Genomic DNA, 17642 nt, shown 5'->3' with positions numbered 1-17642 from the left:
GGGCTTTGGCGCCGCCTCCCGTGACGCCATCGGCCGTGGCCGCGCGCGGTGCGGGGCCCGTCCCGTCCCGTCCCGTCCCGTCCCGTCCCGTCCCGTCCCGTCCCGTCCCGTCCCGTCCCGTCCCGTCCCGCTTCCCCGCGGAGCGCGCGCAGGTACCGCGCCTCGTCCCGGTGGCTGCTCCCCCTGCGCCGTGCCCGGTTCCTCCCCCCCCCCGCTCCCCTTCCCGCCCCAGGGGACGCCGGGAGCGCCGCCGTGTGAGTGGCGGCACCGGAAGTGCCGTTTGGAGCGTCGGTGAGGGCGGAAATGACGCTGCGGCTGGCGCGGAGGCGGTGGAGCCGGGCCGGAGCCATGTCAGCGGGTGGCGGAGGCCAGCGCGACGCCGGGGCCGCGGGCGGGTGAGGCTGAGCGGCGGGACCCCAAGGGGAAGGGCCTCGGGGAGGCGGCGGTTCGGCCTCGGGGCTCCCGGGAGGCGGCCGGGACTGAGGCCTGTCTCTAATTGCAGGCGCCGCAGTAAGTGGGACCAGCCCGGGCCGGCCCCCGCCTTCCTTCTCCCCGGCACGGCCCCGCTGCCCGGGCGCCCCTTTCCCGGCGGTGGCAGCGATGGCGGCTCCGCTGTCGCGGGCTCCGAGAGCTCCGCAGCCCCCTCGGGGGCGCTGGATGCCGCTGCGGCCGTGGCAGCCAAAATCAACGCGATGTTGATGGCCAAAGGGAAGCTGAAGCCAGCGCCGAACACGACAGACAAGGTGTGTGCTCGGGGGGGCCGCCAGACCCGAGGGAGGTGGGTGAGGACGGATGTCATGTCTTTTCTGAAGGCCTGCAAGCTGTACTGGTTGGAACAGCTCTCAATGCGACAGGAATTGATGGAGAATTGCTTCCTAAAGTGGGCTGTAAGCGACAACAGCCAGAAAACGCTAACACACAGTAACACAAATCACTAAAGAGGGTGTCAGGAGTATGGGAGACACAAGTGTAGTCGTGGTGTCAATGAGTTCAGGTGTTAAACAGAACTTCTGGAGGCTGTGTCTGTCTAAGAGGAGCTGAGAGAAGTGTGAATGACCCCGTTTTATTAGTCTCCCACCTTCCTGTCAGAGATAGCAGCTCAAGTGTAAGGTTGGTTAGTGTTTGAGCAACTTTACTGCTTGGTTCTACGTCTGTGTCTCCCTTCACAGAACATAAACACCAATAACTTCTTGTCTTCAGCACATTCTGATGTAATACAGGTGTTTTGATTTGGGTGCAAGGTTGTCAAGAGGTCAGTTATGAAGTTGTAGGTATCATGTGCTTCCTGCTAACGTTTGTGAAGCTTTGGGGTTTGACAGAGGAGAATGAAAGGGATCTTCACCTCTAAAGTACCAGGATCAATTTGTTTCTCACATCATTTATCTCTGTTTTCCAAACACTGGCCTTTTGCAATGGTTATCTTTGAAGCTGCAGGCTCTGGGAAAAGGTCCAGCTACAAGTAAAAGCAAAGATGACCTTGTGGTGGCAGAGGTGGAAATCAACGACGTCCCCCTCACCTGCAGAAACCTTCTGACAAGAGGACAGACTCAGGATGAGGTATGTTCAGGCTCTCTGTCTGATTTCTTAGGCTTGCCCCAGTGGGTTTGTACCTGTTTGTAAAGTTATAAGCACTTGCAAGGAACTATATACTGAGTGGCTGTTTCCTCCCTTTGCAAAACTGGTGTTTTCTAAGACACTTGGGATTATTCAGTAAGATGAGCTAAGGGGGCATAGCTGGGAGCCTTTAGTGAGCACCATTCATTCTCTTACCACCTCATTCATGACTTCTGGTCCTTGTTTTTTCACAGCACCATGATTTAAAGCACACTGATTGTTGTGTAAACCTGTCACTGGGGTTTTGTTTCTAGATAAGCCGGCTGAGCGGAGCAGCCGTTTCGACTCGAGGGAGATTCATGACTGCAGAAGAGAAAGCAAAAGTGGGACCTGGGTTTGTATTTCTTTATGGGCTTTCTGCTTATTTTTTCCTCTCTCTCATTGTTTTTCTAAGTGCTGGGGGTTTAGTTTGTTTGGATTTTCATGAACAGTGTCACTTTTAGACTAGTGAGTGTTTCAGATCTCTCTACCGGTGTCACAGGGTGAGATTAAGGAAACCCAACCACACTGAGCACAAATGTGACATCAGGGACTGAACACTGTCCTGTATCTCTTGTGCATTTTGATAAGATTGGGCAACTTTCCCACTATTAAAAAGAGTTAATGTTTCACAGAGTCAGGGCTTTTAGCTAGTTAACCTTTCATGTGGACAAGCACTTTGAAGCTTTCCACGATATAACTTTGATAAGTTGCCATTTAAATACCTTCTGAATCTTGTTAGCACTGTGACTGGCTCTTTGCTTCCTTATTTGAAGGACTGAAGCATTTCATATCTTGATGGAAGGCTTCAGATGGCCACAATCTAATTGGATTGAGTCACTTGTTGTATGTTCTGTGTGGATTTAATGGAACACTTGACATTTCCTTTCCAGAGACCGTCCTTTGTACCTTCACGTCCAGGGTCAGACACGGGAGCTGGTTGACAGTAAGTGTACAAATCATTCTGCTCTTTGTCTCATGGCTTGTGATAAAGGGCTTTGTTATGGCCAGTGTGGATTTGTACTGGCAGTGCCTTGGTGTTGATTTAACAGTGATTAAGCATTGATGTGATGTAAATGTTTCTAGCATAGGCTAAAAAGATCACAGTCCTTTTGCCTGTAGATCTGCTGTCACAGAGTATGGGAATGTTAACCTGGTCATCCCATGGTTGGGTTAGAATCAGAGAATGGTTTCAGCTGGCAGAGACCTTTAAGCCTATCAGGTGCAGCCTTTGTCCCAGCCCTATCACCCACCAGCCCATTTCCCTCAGTGCAACATCCACTAGGCTCTGAAACCCCTCCAGGGATGGTGACTCCAGCACCTCCCATGGCAGCTCCTTCCAAGGCCTGACAACCCTTGCAGCAAAGAAATTCCTCCTCACATTCAGCCTGAACCTCCCCTGGTGCAACTTGAGGCCGTTTCCTCTTGTTCTGTTGCTGTTCCTCATATGAGTCGTGCTCCAAACCCTTTCCTAGCTTGGTAGCCCATCTCTGGATCCTCTCCAGCACCTCAATGTCCTTGTAGAGAGGAGCCCAAAACTGGACAGAGTAATTGAGGTATTCACAAGGGCTGAAATAGAAATGAGTTTCATATTCTGTCATCCAGGAGCTGTGAACCGAATTAAGGAGATAATTACCAATGGAGTAGTGAAAGCAGCCACAGGTTCTAGTCCAACCTTCAACGGTGCTACAGTTACTGTCTATCACCAGCCAGCTCCTATCACTCAGTTGTCTCCAGCAGTTGGCCAAAAGCCTCCATTCCAGTCAGGGGTGAGTAACTGATTTATGTGGATTCCACTGACTATCACTGGTTACAAGACTGACCTGTTACAGAGTGTGTTGTAGGCGTTTGTATAAAATCCAAACAAGCACCAAAAACCCCTCAACACAAAAGCCCCACTTCCCCATATCATATAAACCCCTCAGCTTGTGTGCTGTGAAAACTGGAGAGCTGATCAGACTGGGTCTGAAGAGTGAGACTCAGATGACAGTAGCCTCCTAAAAGAAAATGGATGGAGAGAGCAGCCCTACTTACAGAGAAAGAAAGGGCTGACTGTGCCACCCAACACTTAACTGTTCACTCATGGAAATAACACTTCTGGCCTCCAGTGAACTGGCAGTCCTGGTTTTTAGGGTGAAATAATGAGTTTTTACTGTTCCATTTCCAGATGCATTATGTTCAGGACAAGTTATTTGTTGGTCTGGAACATGCTGTACCTACATTCAACGTGAAGGAGAAGGTGGAAGGGCCTGGTTGCTCCTATTTGCAGCACATTCAGATTGAAACGGGTGCCAAAGTCTTCCTCCGTGGGAAAGGCTCAGGTTGCATAGAGCCAGCATCAGGCAGAGAAGCTTTTGAGCCTATGTACATCTACATCAGGTATGAGGGGGGCTTTTAAAGAAACAGTAAATCCCAGTGAGCAGCTCTGAATGTTATTAATGCTTAATTAGTGTGAGGGATTCTTAATCCTTCTCAGGAGCTTCCCAACCCCACCTGGACATGTTCCTGTGCCCCCTGAGCAAGGGGAGCCTGCTTTAGTAGGGGCTTGGACTGGATGATCCCTACAGATCCCTTCCCACCCCCACCATCCTGGCATTGGTTTAATTTGGAACACAGTAAAGCTGCATTCTTTTGGGGTTTGGTTTGCAATGTTGAGCTTTAAGGGAAGAACACAAAGTGCAAGTCAGTGTTGTGTGCTCCTCTCTTATGTTAAAATGAAACCTTTTGTGTTCCAGCTTCATCCCATCACCCCTTGTCCTGTCACAAGGGACAGGGATAACATCTGACAGCAGGTTGCTGAGGAAAGCAGCAGCTCCCAAATCTGTGGGAAACATCTGTGCTTAGGAAGTATTTTCTTTGTTCTTTATTTTCAGTCACCCAAAGCCAGAAGGTTTGGCAGCTGCTAAGAAGCTGTGTGAGAATCTATTGCAAACTGTGAGTAGCTCTTAAAAATGTGATACCTCAGAGCCTATTGTGGTTTTAGCATGTCCCTGCTTTTATGCTCTCAGCAGAACTCTCTGTGTGTTCTGACTTGCTCATACGGTTTTTGTCCTTCTAGATATTGCTGTCTGGTTTTTGTACAGTGAAATGTTTAGAACATTTCTCAGGGTAGAGCTTAGCAGTGGGAATTTGGGGGAAAAAGAACTGCAAATGCTGAGTAGAGCTGGGGGTGGGGGGTTGTCTGTATGCAAAGATCAAGGAGTGCTGCCTTTCCCTTCATTTTCTGTAGCTTCCCTTGCTTTCTTTACCTGCTTGATCTTTCCTACAGTAATTGTTGAACCAAAAACCCTTCAGAAACTCTCTCAAGTGTAGACATAGAAATGAATTTCAATCTTTTCTTGTGTGAATGCAAAGAGTAAAACCCTGTGAGACAATCTTTCTGTTAGTGGCAACTGAGTATGGGCTGCAGAGTCTCTTTTGAAAAATAGATGGGGGTGTTTAGATTCTGTGGCTGATTTTGTCTCTGCTGAAGCAATTATTTTCCCCTTCTCTTATTTCCTGGGAGGGTTTATCCTGTGCTTTGACACAAACCTGTCACAGCAGAGCAGTGGGATGTTCAGTGGGCTTTTGCTTTGGATCACTGCTGTCTTTGTGCAGAGTGTGTTCTGCAATCAGAGCCCCCCTGTGCAGTGTTTGGGGGTGTGTGACAAGATGCCTTTTGCCTGCAAAAGCTTAATATAGAGTAAATAGCTGAGTTTGGCTAATCCTGGAATATTCTCTGTAGGTTCATGCTGAGTACTCTCGATTTGTCAATCAGATAACCACTGCAGTACCCTTAGCAGGTAAGTAATGATGCCTTTGCAGTTGTGCTCAGCAGAGCTATACTGACAGCTGCTTTTGTGGGATTTATTTACCTTCAGCTGAGAAGCTTCTTTGCATTGTTTCCATGACCCTTTGTTTCTCCCCTCTTTCTCTCACCAGGCTTCACGCAGCCTGCAGCTATGAGCAGTGTACCTTCCCAGCCCTCCTATTACCCTTCCAATGGGTACCAGTCTGGTTATCCTGTTGTTCCTCCTCCTCAACAACCAGTGCAACCCCCATATGGTGTTCCAGGCATAGTCCCACCTGCAGTGCCCTTGGCACCTGGAGTCCTGCCCACGCTGCCCACGGGAGTGCCGCCCGTGCCCACGCAGTACCCCATAGCTCAGGTGCAGCCTCCAGCCAGCACTGCCCAGGTACTGCCACAGATTCATTACCTCAGCTATTGTTTGTCAACCCTGCAAGCTGTTTCTTTGATAACAGTAAAATCAAGTAGTTATAATTATGGAATTGTTTGGGTTGGAAAAGCCCCTGAAGCTGCTGCAGCCCCAGCCCAGCCCTGACCCTGCCCAGCCCAGCACTGACCCACGGCCCTCAGCACCTCAGCTCCAGGGCTTTGGGAGCCCTCCAGGGCTGGGCACTGCCCCAGCTCCCTGGGCAGCCTGGCACAGGGGCTGACACCCCTCTCAGGGAAACAGTTCTGCCTCAGCTCCAACCTCAACCTCCCCTGGGCAGCTCCAGCCCATTGCCTCTTCTTACTGGGGAGCAGAGCCTGACCTCCAGCTCACTACAGCCTCCTGTGAGGGAGAGTCAGAGAGTGCTGCTGTCTCCCCTCAGCCTCCTCCAGCCTCAACACCCCCATTCCCTTAGCCCCTCCCCAAAAGATTGGGTTATCTTTTAAGTTTTGAATCTCTGCAAAGAGAACCTAGTTGTGTGTTTGAATTAACCTTTCACATGCATATCATCCAACTTTTCTTGTGCTTTTGTTTCCAACTTCTCCATGTCAGAGTCCCCTGAGTGCTCCTTTCCTTCCTGCTGCCCCAGTCAAAACCACCATGCCGACTGGTACACAGCCACAAGTCCAACCCCATCCCCAAGGGCAAAAGAGACGCTTCACTGAGGAACTACCAGATGAGAGAGAGTCAGGACTGCTTGGATATCAGGTGGAATAAAATCAGCAATTTTACTTCCTTCACCAAAGTGGAACTTGGCTGGAGAGAGGCTGTTATTAGCACAGTTGATTTGACAACAGTCATGCAAGACCTTTGGCAGATGGGCAGCAGTTGGTACAAAAAACACGGAGGCCACGCTGTTTTGGTTTCTTTGAGTGGATGCACTGTTCTTAGAGCTGTGACTTGCTTTGAGCCATTGGCACCTTGTTGTTTTCCATACCCTCAATCTTTCCTGAAGCCTAGCGGTGCGTTCAGGTCAAAGAGATGACAAGAGCGTGTTACTGGTCAGTGGAAAAGGACATTACCTGGGGCTTTGTTGGGGCTTTATCACTGAGGGTCTTTCAGGTGGATCTTGAGGGCTGGGAGGAGGGGGAAACGTGGTAATAACTTCCAGATTTTCCCACTTAACCTTTCTTGCAGGTTGCACTTGAGGATTTCAAGAAGCCTAGTTTTAAGGGATTGATGGTTTATTTCTTTAGAGCAGTTGATTTTACATAGAAATAGCTCTGAGTTGCTCAGGCTTGCATGTGAGCAAAAGAGAGTTCCTGCAAATGCTTCTCTGACAATACACCCCCTGCTCACAGCAGAAACCCTTAATGAGAGCCTTGCCTAGAGGCAAGAAGGAGCTGCCTGTATGTCAGACCTAACGTCTTGAGCAGAGTTTGCCGTGGCACGAGCTCTCTACGGTATCCAGAATTAACTGATTTAAGTGGCAATAAGTTGATCTGTGACCTAAGCAGCTGTTCTTACTGTCCTGAACCACTGAAAAGGTGGAACAGGTGGTGAAATGTCTTCCATAGTGATGCTCAGGCGTGTTTCTAACCACGTTACCCTCAGTATTTCTAGGAGAAAGCATTTTGTTTAACAGTAGCCGTTAGTTGGTTTCTTCTGCTAGTTGGCAGGATGCTCTGAAAAGTTGGGTTTCCTGTCGTTATCATTAAGGAGCTGTAGCTTATGTTGTAGTTGTAGATTTGCTAATGCCGTGTGTTTTTCTGCTCATAGCATGGACCCATTCATATGACTAATTTAGGTACAGGCTTCTCCAGTCAGAGTGAAATCGATGGAGCCGGGTCGAAGCCAGCAAGTTCCTCAGGAAAGGAGAGAGAGAGGGACAGGTGAGTGGTGCAAAGATTCTGTTCAGGTCTTTTCTGACTGTGATGGGAAAGCTTATTTCAGAGATGATGTGTGTCTCGTGTTCTGTGACTTGGAGGGGGGTTTGGTTTGTGGTGAGCAGCATGTTGTTGGGTGGTTTTGTGTTGTTTTGGGGTTAGTTATAAGCAGAGGGGATACAAAAGTTACCTTTTCGTGCAACATGATGGAAAAAAAGCTTGATTTCCACTCCTCCCTGAGTCTGCATGCTCTTACTTTGTCTGTGTCTGATACCTTCTTGAGGCAGCAGGATGTTCTTGTGAAGGAGGTTAACACTTCCACTTCAAATTGCTCCCATTTTAAAACAAACCCGAGAAAGTTGTGAACTTGGGACATTTTGCAGCCTGAAGGTTCAGGGAATGATTTACTTGATAGTCTCTTTTGGTTTCTGGCCACTGTTAAATCCACCAAGGGTATTGGTAACGTTTTGTGTGTTCTCCATCTCGTGCATTGTCCCACATTTACCACAGCTCAGGCATCACCACTCTGACCCAGCTGCACAACGTTGCACTTGGCCTTGTTTGAACTTGAGGACTTGACTCCTCCAGCCTGTCCAGGTCCCTCTGGGTGGCATTTCCTTCCCCTTGATGCCATCAGCTGCTCCTCTCAGCTTGGTGTCCTCTGCAGCCTTGCTTGAGGTGCTCCAGTCTCACTGTCTGTGTCACTGGTGGACTCACTACTTGTTAGTGGACATTAATCCATTGACTGTAACTCTTTGCTGTTCAGCCAGTTCCTTACCCATCTAATAGTTTTCTCCCATTTAGAGGTAAGAATGTTGGGGGAGACTCTATTAAAAGTCCAGATGGGTGACATCAGTTCTCTTCCCTTGTTCACTGATGTCACTCCATTGCAAAAGGCCACTAGCCGAGTCAGGCAATTAAAAGTTAAGCTCCTCAGCTCCAGGACTGAGTTGTGAATTTGTTTGCTGTTACTTTTGACTCTGGTTGTCTTTAAAAAGAAGAAATAAGAGCTTGCATTGGTTCAAACAGGCAGTTGATGCCTCCACCAGCTTTTCCTGTCAGTGGGATGAAATCAGACTCTGAAGAGAGAAACGGTGCGGGGTCTTTACCAGGAAGCCATGGTGAGTTCAATGAGTAAAATACACTTGTGAGTCAAGTTTCCTCTCCCAAATGAGTTTGTACTTGCTTTTAACATTGATTTAAATCAGCAATTTCTGCTTTTTTTGGCTGCACCACATTGTTTCAAGTGAAAAAAGCAGGTCACTGCTCTGAAATCCCTCAGGTTCCCTGTGGTTACACACGTGATGCTTCTCTTAAAGCTTCAATACATACCTGTCTGAATGAGGAGAGTGTAATTAAGTTGAAGAACTAAAGACAGGTATTTTTGACCCATCAGTCAGCTGAGGCACAGGATCTCACAGCATTGTTTTGTAACACAGATGTCATGTGGCTTTTACATTGTGAACAGCTGTCTCTAGAGGCACTAAGGACTTTCGGTGGGAGTTATGGCTCAGGTGTGTATTTACAGCCAGGAGTTGTGTCTGCCAACAACAGAAGTGCTGTCAGATCCCATCTTCTCAGGGCTCTCCCACATCAGAAGTGCTGTCACATCCCATCTTCTCAGGGCTCTCCCACATCGAGTATTTGCAGCTTGGTAAAACATGGGATGGTTTGAACTCTCCTGGTAGCTGAGAACCTTTCAGCTCTGCAGCTACACCACATTAGCCTGTTTAACCTTAGTTTTTCTGCAGTCTTGCTCCCAGAGATTGCTCTTCTGTTAGCTTCCTTTTGAACAGGGTTTCTACTGTTTTGTTTTCTTGACATATTGACACATTTGTATCGGTGAACTCGCCCTCGCTTTGACCCGTTTGCTAACTTCACCTTTTCTGTGTGTTTCTTTCTTTCTTTCTCTGTTCTCTTACATGGTTCTGATGGATCACATGTGCTGTTGCTGGTGCTGTTTCGGGGTGGCCTTCGACCTTGGATGACCATTGGCCTTGTGACCTCAAAATGGTGTCCAACTAACAATTTGACAATTAACATCTTGTTTTTTTTATTAATTAACTCGTTTTTGGGGCATTTTATCTCTTATTTTTGTTGTTTGGTTTTTTTTCCTTCTTGGGGGGGGGCTGTGGGGGGTGGATTGTTTTGTTTTCCCCTCTTAGATCATCAAGCTAAGAAGATGAAAACTGCAGAAAAGGGCTTTGGATTAGTGGCATATGCTGGAGATTCATCAGATGAAGAGGAGGAACATGGTGGCCATAAAAACGCAAGTACTTTTTCACAGGGATGGAGTTTGGGATACCAGTACCCTTCCTCACAACAGCGAGCTAAACAACAGATGCCATTTTGGATGGCACCATAAAAAACCTGCAGAAGAGTTCCTCATTCATCCTCTTTTGGTGGTTTGTTTGGTTTGAGTTGGTTTTTTTTCCCCCCCCTCCCCTCTAGCAATAATGCATGTATATTCCAAAACCAACTTTGCAAATACACCTTGGTTTTTACATTTGCAGAAGCTAAAAGGTTCAACATTTCCCCCCACCCCTTGAAAAGGGCTCCATTCTTTTTTAAAAATCCTTATTTCTGCAGTGAATTTGTCGACTTGAAAAGAAGGGAAATGTTTGCAATGGTATTCTGGCAGGGCTAGTCCCTTGGACAGTGGGGACAGTAACTGGAAAGAGAAAGTAGGGAAGCCCATCGGTCTACATCTCCCCTTTGTCCAGGATAACTTAAAAATGAAAAGAATCAGACAGTGCTGACTTCATTCTGCACCAATGTTTGTGTTTTATGGAGCATTCCTGCTGTCAGCCCGTGTTTGCAGTCTCCTTGAGCTCATGGGGACCCTGGTTTGGACTGTGGATGAAGGAAAGGAACATGCAGTAGTTCTGAGAAACTGGAGGATCACATTTCCTGAAACTCTTCATTTGTTTTTGCTTTAAGCACCTCCTGTTTTATTTTTCCTCAAGATGTGGTTTTACTAACCCCACACCTTCTGATTTTAGCCTTCTTGGGGGGAGCTGTTCAGTTTTTTGGGTGGGTTCATCTTGCTGCAAATACCCAACTGGGGCTTGGTGCTGTAGCACTGGAACTTCATCTTCTCCGGTCCGCCCTTGATTCCTTCTCATTCAGCAGTTTGGATGGAACTCCTGCTCCTGAGCTTCACCCCATCTCTTAACTCATCTGTTTTGTGGTGGTTGAGCAAAGGGAAGGCCGGGGGTGGGCAGGTGGGGTCAGGCCGTGCCAGCTCTTGCCGCGAAGCTTGGACGTGGAACCCTCGGACTGTGGTGGAGGGTTCATGGACACAAACTGCACCACAGGCTTTTTTGGTGGGTGGGCTGTTGCAGAAAGGACTCTGGTGGACAGAGAAGTGAGACGTGGGACTGCGCTGAGGCGACTGCGCCTCTGAAACGGGAGGAGAATCGAGCTGAGGGGTGGGGGGTGGCTGCACACATCAAGCCCTCCCTGCCTCACTTGTACAAACATCATCTTTCCTATGTGTTGTAAATAACTAGAACCGTACTTTCAATATAAATAAATGTATAAATATTGCGTTTGTGGCCGTTGTTTGGGGGGATTTGGGGTGTGGGGGCCATGGCGGCCTCGCGCCTGCGCCGGCCCCTCAGGGCCCCGCCCCGCGCGCTCGCTGAGGGGAAGGAGCCGCCGCCATTTTGGCGCGAGGCGGGAGCTCGGAGCCGCTGAGGAGGTGGAAGGGGAAGGGGGGGAACGTTGGGGGTGGCGGGTCAGGGCCGCGTTGAGGTGGATGGGGGAGGAGAGCTGTCGGTGCTCACGCTCCTTTTCTCCTCTTCAGCGGCGGTTTAATTGAGCGCTGAGGAGATGGATGGTGGAGCGCGCCCGGTTGGCGCCGGCGCTCCGGGGCAGTCCCGCGAGTACAAGCTGGTGATGCTGGGTGCCGGCGGCGTTGGGAAGAGCGGTGCGTACGGCTCCTCCGGGACGGGACGGTGGGATCCAGTTAGGGGCAGAGGCGAGGGGCGGCCCCTGAAGCCCCTTCTTCCCCTCTGCCCGCGGGGACGGGGCGGGCAGCGCCCGTGGCGGGAGCGCCGGGCGGCTCGGCCCGGCAACCCCCCAACGCCTCGCGTTTCTGGGACAAAACAGCCCGATTTGGGTGCTGTCGTGTCCAACCCCCACGCCCCGGCTGTCTGGCGGTGTGTCATCGGCTTCCGCGTTCTGGCCGTGGCCAACTTTGTTTCTGAAGCCCTTAACGGGTCACTTTGTTGAGGACAAGGGCGTAGGTCTGAGTTTCTGAGCCTGTTCTGAGCCTGTTACACTTGCCGTGGTTCTTTGCACCGAGCGTGGTGTTACATCCTATAGCTGCCAGCACATAATGTGCTCAGGCGTGCTGTGGAGCAAATGTTGGCAGTGGCAGATCTTCCCTGAGACTCCTGTAACTGTGTCTCTGATTTCTGTTTCCAGCCATGACCATGCAGTTCATCAGCCACCGGTTTCCAGAGGATCATGATCCCACAATTGGTAAGAAAAAATCTCTTTTATCTTTGCTGTTCAGCCCCTCTCACAGCAGGGGAAGCTGTTACAGAGTCCTTCACTTCAAAGCTGTAAATCAAGGACCCAAAGTCCCTTAGATTACTCATTTATTAAGAGTTCTGAGGCTGCTGTTGGGACTGAGTTTTAGATCTCTAGTAGTTTTCCTTTCACATGTACCCAGGCTATGTGCTATCTGTATTTATTTGTATGTTGTCAGACAAGGATGACAAACTGCTCATAAGGGTTATTAGTTGTCTGTTCAAAAGCCTTAACTGCTATCAGTTTGTCAGACCAGATTGTGCTCTTGTGTTTTAGAAATCAGGAGAGGTGAAAACACCTTTCTAAAGGGAGCTGCATCACTTTTACATCATCTCCAAGACAAACCTTAACCTGTCAAAGGAACAGTGAGGAGAGCAGCCAACTTCTTGTTGTGAGTGGGCTGTTGTAGGGTGGGAGTGCTGTCATAGAGGGGCAGGATATTGTCATGCAAGAGAACAGCAGTTGATGGGGGCAAGTTCACTTGAAGAAGAGTATTTTCTGTGCTTTCTACCAGTGTCCAGAATTAATTGATGGGGTATGATCATGTGTCTGTGAGAAGCAGCATGTGCAGTAGCCTGGTTTCAGCAAGCAGCAGAACAACCAAAACTGGAATGTGTCATTAGAAGCAGATCAGTGTAGTGTGATAGTATTACCAGATCAGGTCCTTTTAGTGTAACATTCTCGTGAATTGGTGGCTGTTGAGTGTGGCAGTGGTGTTCCAACCTTGTTCTTCCCCTTGAATGCACAGAGGATGCTTACAAGATACGGATACGCATCGACGATGAACCAGCCAATCTGGACATCTTGGACACGGCAGGGCAGGTATGTGAGTAATCAATTCAGTGGGACATTAATCAGTCAGGTGTGGAGATAAACCCTGTACAAATATGACTCTCTTTTTCTTCTAAATTGGAGGTTTTTTGAGCTCTCCTGAGCATTGTGTTTCTTAAAGCATCTGTGTGGTACTGCCTGTGTGAGTTGAGGCAGTGCTGTGGTTTTGTGCAGTGCTGTGGTTTTGTGCAGTGCTGTGGTTTCGTGCAGTGCTGTGGTTTTGTGCAGTGCTGTGGTTTTGTGCAGTGCTCTCTGTGTTGCACCTTGCAACATGATCAACCAGCAATACCTATTGGCTGATAACTAACATGTTGGTATAGAGCCAGAGAATGGTTTCAGCTGGAAGAGGCCTTTAAGCCTTTGTCCCAGCCCTATCAACCACCAGCCCATTTCCCTCAGTGCAACATCCACCCATCTCTTAAACCCCTCCAGGGATGCTGACTCCTGGGCAGCCCATTCCAATGCCTGACAACCCTGCCAGCAAAGAAATTCCTCCTAAAATGATCTGTGTAGCAAGGGAAGCTTGGTGTTAATCCCAGATGCAGATGATACCTTGTCCTGTATGTCACAGGATGAGAAGCCAGATGACCAGCTCGTTTACAGAGCTGTTTCTGGAAGGCATCTTGTGTTTCCCCTTCTGAGCAAATTAGCAGCCCGTTGTATTTGTGCAACTGAAATGTGCTTGTCTGTTTCTAGGCAGAGTTTACGGCCATGAGAGACCAGTACATGAGGGCTGGCGAGGGATTTATCATCTGTTATTCCATCACAGACCGGCGCAGCTTCCACGAGGTGCGGGAGTTCAAACAGCTCATCTACCGCGTGCGACGCACTGACGACACCCCCGTGGTGCTGGTGGGGAACAAATCCGACCTGACACAGCTCCGACAGGTAAATGGCCCAAAAAGAGACCCCCAGTAGCTGTTCTTTGTGTTGCAAAGCGCAGCCATGTGAGTGGGGATGCTCCCTTGTGTGTTTGTAATAGGTTGGACGGTACAGGAGTGTTTGGAACGTGTTGGAATAACCGTAGAGCGAGGGCAACAGTCTTCAAGTTGATGCTTTGGGTTTCAGCTGCTCTTGGGGTGTTGGGGTGTTTGCTTTGGTTCCTGGAAGGAGGTGCTGTTACTAGAGACTGAGAATTGCAGGTATTGGTACAAATTGAAGCTGCAAGTGTGCTAAGAGTAGGACCTGGAATAATGGGCAACTTGGAGACTGGACAGAAGGGAAAATCACTTTCAGCTTAAGAAAACAGTAACTACCATCTGGGGGAAAACAGTTTGAAGCAGAGCTCCATGCAGAGGAAACATTGGGGCTGCTTTGCCTGGAGAAGAGAAGGCTGAGGGGGACCTTATCAGTGCTTAGAAATACTTAAAGGGGAGGTGGCGAGAAGATGGGGCCAGTGTTTGTTCTGTTGTCTCCAGTGCCAGGACAAGGGGTAACAGGCACAGAACACAGGCAGTGCCCCTGGCACAGGAGAAAGTGCTTTGGTGCTGAGGGGAGGGAGCCCTGGCCCAGGCTGCCCAGGGAGGGTGTGGAGGCTCCTTCTCAGGAGCTTCCCAAACCCACCTGGACACGTTCCTGTGCCCCCTGATCGAGGGGAAGCTGCTTTAGCAGGGGGTTTGGGCTGGAGCAGCTCTGCAGGACCCCTCCCACCCCAGCATCCTGGCATTCTCTACTTCAGAAAACACATTGCAGAGGTGCTGTTTGTGTACCTGGATTTGATGAATTACCCTTGTGCCTTGTAGCAGGAAAATTATGGCAGTGATGGTAAAACACCGAGAGATGGGAAGTGTTGCAAGAGGGGAGTGATGTTGCTTTTCTGTGGCCTTGCCAAGACTGGGTAGGGGTTTTTCTTTGTTTGGATTTGGTTTTCTGGAAAGGTTTTGCCTGTTCAAGGGAAATGATTTGACAGACATAAGAGATTTTGCCCAGGAGAAGGAAACAACTCCTAGCTTACCACGCTGACACATGGTGGGTGTGTTAAGGCTGAGGACTGATCATGTTGGGCAACCTCTAGATTAAGCTCCAAGAGAAGAATATTCTTTCAAATGACTGTGTTGTTTTGTGCATGTCCAGAGTGTCTCTTGCTGATGGTTGCTTTGCTTGATGAGTGAGAGAGAAACCAGGTTTGGAGAGAAGGTTGGAGAGATGAGTGGAAATGAGCTGTTTGGGGAGTGGGAGGGTCAGGGCAAGCAGAACAACAACTGAGAAAGAAAGAAACCTTCTGGCTTTGGCTTTTCTTGATGAGTATTACCTTTCTGTTGTTGTTTCAGGTCTCCAAAGAAGAAGGCTCTGCTTTAGCAAGAGAGTTCAACTGCCCTTTCTTTGAGACCTCAGCTGCCTACCGTTACTACATCGATGACGTGTTTCACGCTCTGGTGCGAGAGATCCGCAGGAAGGAAAAAGAAGCAGTCATGGCCATGGAGAAGAAATCCAAACCCAAAAGCAGCGTGTGGAAAAGACTCAAGTCACCCTTTAGAAAGAAGAAGGATTCTGTCACTTGAACAGGGAGAATTCCTCTGCCAAATGAAAAACTAAAGCTGGGAACAGCCATTTGTAACCAAAGCGGTTCAGTGACAGCGTTTCGACAGCAGGTTTTAAAGCTTGGTGGGACTTTGATGAGGGAATGCATCACTTCCAGCAGTTGCTTTAGTTTAGAATGATATTCCCTTCATTTTGGACATTTAAGACACAATAACACTTGTACTTTTGTTTGTTGTCTGTTGTTTTACTGGATGCAGTTGTGTCATTGGTTACAAATGCTGGTAGGTAGGTTTGTGGCCCTGCACTTTGGAATGTTTCTCTCCAGTCACAGCATACTGGAAGCTGAATTGTGTAAAATATTGCTGAAGTTCTACCCCAAACTAACTTAATTCATGGGTTTTTTTCCTAGTTGTTTGCACAAGAGAAATGTTGCTGCTCTACAGAACAGTAACTCATGTCATGAGAGGCAGCTCATCGAGCTGGGAAGTAGCTTACAGAGCATCTGCCTGGCAGCCTTGCCTGTGTGTAGATACCATTGAAAGGAGCTGTGTTACAATTCCTGTGTTCTCACTGAAGAGGTTCTTTTTCCCAGCAAAAGTAATGTAGGGTAATCAATCAGCAGTGTTGGAGGTGGGCTTCTAAACAAGGCAGGAAAAGCAACTCGTGGTTCCTATGGCAGCAAGAACTTGGCAGCAGTGCATGGATATGTAGCATTTTCTGGCTGTATACAGCATTTTCTCTGCTGCCATACCCTGTGTCGTGTCATGGTGCTGTAGTAGCCACAGCTTAGCATTTTCTGGCTTAGTGACTTGCTGTCACAGTGTGCTGGCTTATTTATTTACAGTTTTATGTTCTTGTCTCGATGGAGTAGAAGTCTCTAACATAGTCATTTCAAATTACTCTGTGATTTACTGATGTAGAGAAAGTGACTGATAACTGAGGATCTGGGCACAGAGTTAGTTTCCCTGACACTGGTAAGATTCTTCTGGTGCAGCCTTAAAGGTGGAATTGCCAATGCAGGAGGAGGAACACAAAGAATTCTACTTAAACATAAGGAAAAGCTTCTTTAAGGGGGGAAACCCTGACACAGGCTGCCCAGGGAGAGTGTGGGATCTCCTCTGGAGGCTTTTAAGACCCACCTGGACACGTTCCTGTGCCCCCTGATCGAGGGGAACCTGCTTTAGCAGGGGGTTGGGCTGGATGATCCCTGGAGATCCCTTCCCACCCCCACCTCTATGATTCCATGAAGCAGTTGGGCCCAGGGACAGTGCTTGACAGATGCTGACATCCCCAACCTTACTGGTCCTGGTGCTGCAGAAACGTATCCTGATGCTCAGTAGAGAAGGATTTGATTAAGGAAGTGCTTCTGAGGCAAACCCTCCGTACATAAAGAGATTCTCTTTCAAGACAATTTACATCCATCAGTTAGAACTCAGCAGGGACAGAAGTCTGGTGGTTCCTCTTGATTTTATGTCTTTATAATAGAACAAATCATAGTTGGGTAACTCAGACATGGTTAAAACAAGTCTCTCAGAGTGCCTAAAATCTCTCAGTTGAAGACTGAAGGACCTTAGTGGTCCAGGCACAGTTACAGCTTCTGTTACTCTTGAGCCATCTGTATCAGAACCTCTGTTAACTGATCCCAAAGCAGCTCTGGGATGGCAGCCTTGGTGTGCTCAGTCCAGACTGAGGAGAAGGGTTGGTGCAGGGAGAGAGGACAGCAAATACATGAACTGAAGCTTTTTCTTTTGCCTTGCTAAACTCTTCATTGCTGGAGATACAACTGGGAGTGCTGTGCCTGTTGGTTTTCAGAGTGTTTGCTTGGTGTAACATCTTGCTTGGATATTTGGGTGGGGGTGTGTGGCTGAGCTAAACATTTACACTGATTCCTGTTTCTCACTTCCAGTGCTGCAGGTACACTCTGCATTGGTAAGGATCATACACATGTGGCTTGAAAAAGGATGAGAATCTTTCAGGTTGCTTTGCCTGTGAAGACTTTTTTACCCCAAGTGTGTGAGCATCTTTTGAGGAGGTGCTGGTTTAGGACTGAGAGCCCCTCCTGATCATTCTCTGCTGGATTAAATGCTGGCTGTGACTTGGATCAAAATCCTAGAAGGGCCATATGGCAGAAAATGTGAGGAGGAGGATGGAGCAGTGG

The 17642-nt window shown here is 48.6% G+C and overlaps 2 protein-coding genes and 1 non-coding gene across 5 annotated transcripts; all 3 read left to right on the top strand.

The window, feature by feature from the left end:
- The first annotated feature begins 52 nt into the window (after positions 1-52).
- KHDC4 (KH domain containing 4, pre-mRNA splicing factor) lies at positions 53-11182 on the top strand. 3 transcript variants are annotated; one of them, XM_062016312.1, is made up of 14 exons: positions 57-395; positions 503-743; positions 1435-1557; positions 1869-1948; positions 2487-2539; positions 3199-3362; positions 3761-3972; positions 4467-4527; positions 5318-5375; positions 5515-5768; positions 6360-6515; positions 7527-7639; positions 8663-8754; positions 9799-11182. In XM_062016312.1, exons 1-14 carry the CDS (start codon positions 304-306, stop codon positions 9996-9998), a joined length of 1899 nt encoding a protein of 632 aa, XP_061872296.1. In that variant the 5' UTR covers positions 57-303; the 3' UTR covers positions 9999-11182. The 3 variants fall into 3 exon arrangements, with proteins under 3 accessions (XP_061872297.1, XP_061872296.1, XP_061872295.1); XM_062016311.1 differs by having other exon boundaries at positions 1429-1557; XM_062016313.1 differs by lacking the exon at positions 9799-11182 and having other exon boundaries at positions 53-395; positions 1429-1557; positions 7555-7639.
- LOC133628381 (small Cajal body-specific RNA 4) lies at positions 3535-3663 on the top strand. The gene has a single exon (XR_009820668.1). It is a non-coding gene; the product is annotated as a small Cajal body-specific RNA 4 (non-coding RNA).
- Positions 11183-11279: 97 nt separating the features above from the next.
- Positions 11280-16347, top strand: RIT1 (Ras like without CAAX 1). Its single transcript, XM_062016263.1, has 6 exons — positions 11280-11336; positions 11442-11564; positions 12065-12121; positions 12921-12994; positions 13700-13891; positions 15274-16347. The coding sequence occupies exons 2-6, from the start codon at positions 11468-11470 to the stop codon at positions 15502-15504; spliced, it is 651 nt and encodes a 216-aa protein (XP_061872247.1). The 5' UTR covers positions 11280-11336; positions 11442-11467; the 3' UTR covers positions 15505-16347.
- Positions 16348-17642: the final 1295 nt, after the last annotated feature.

This window comes from Colius striatus, chromosome 29 (assembly GCF_028858725.1).
Source record: "Colius striatus isolate bColStr4 chromosome 29, bColStr4.1.hap1, whole genome shotgun sequence".
Taxonomy (NCBI): domain Eukaryota; kingdom Metazoa; phylum Chordata; class Aves; order Coliiformes; family Coliidae; genus Colius; species Colius striatus.
Note: the sequence above shows the minus strand (reverse complement) of the source record. Positions and strands in the feature narration are given on the sequence as shown.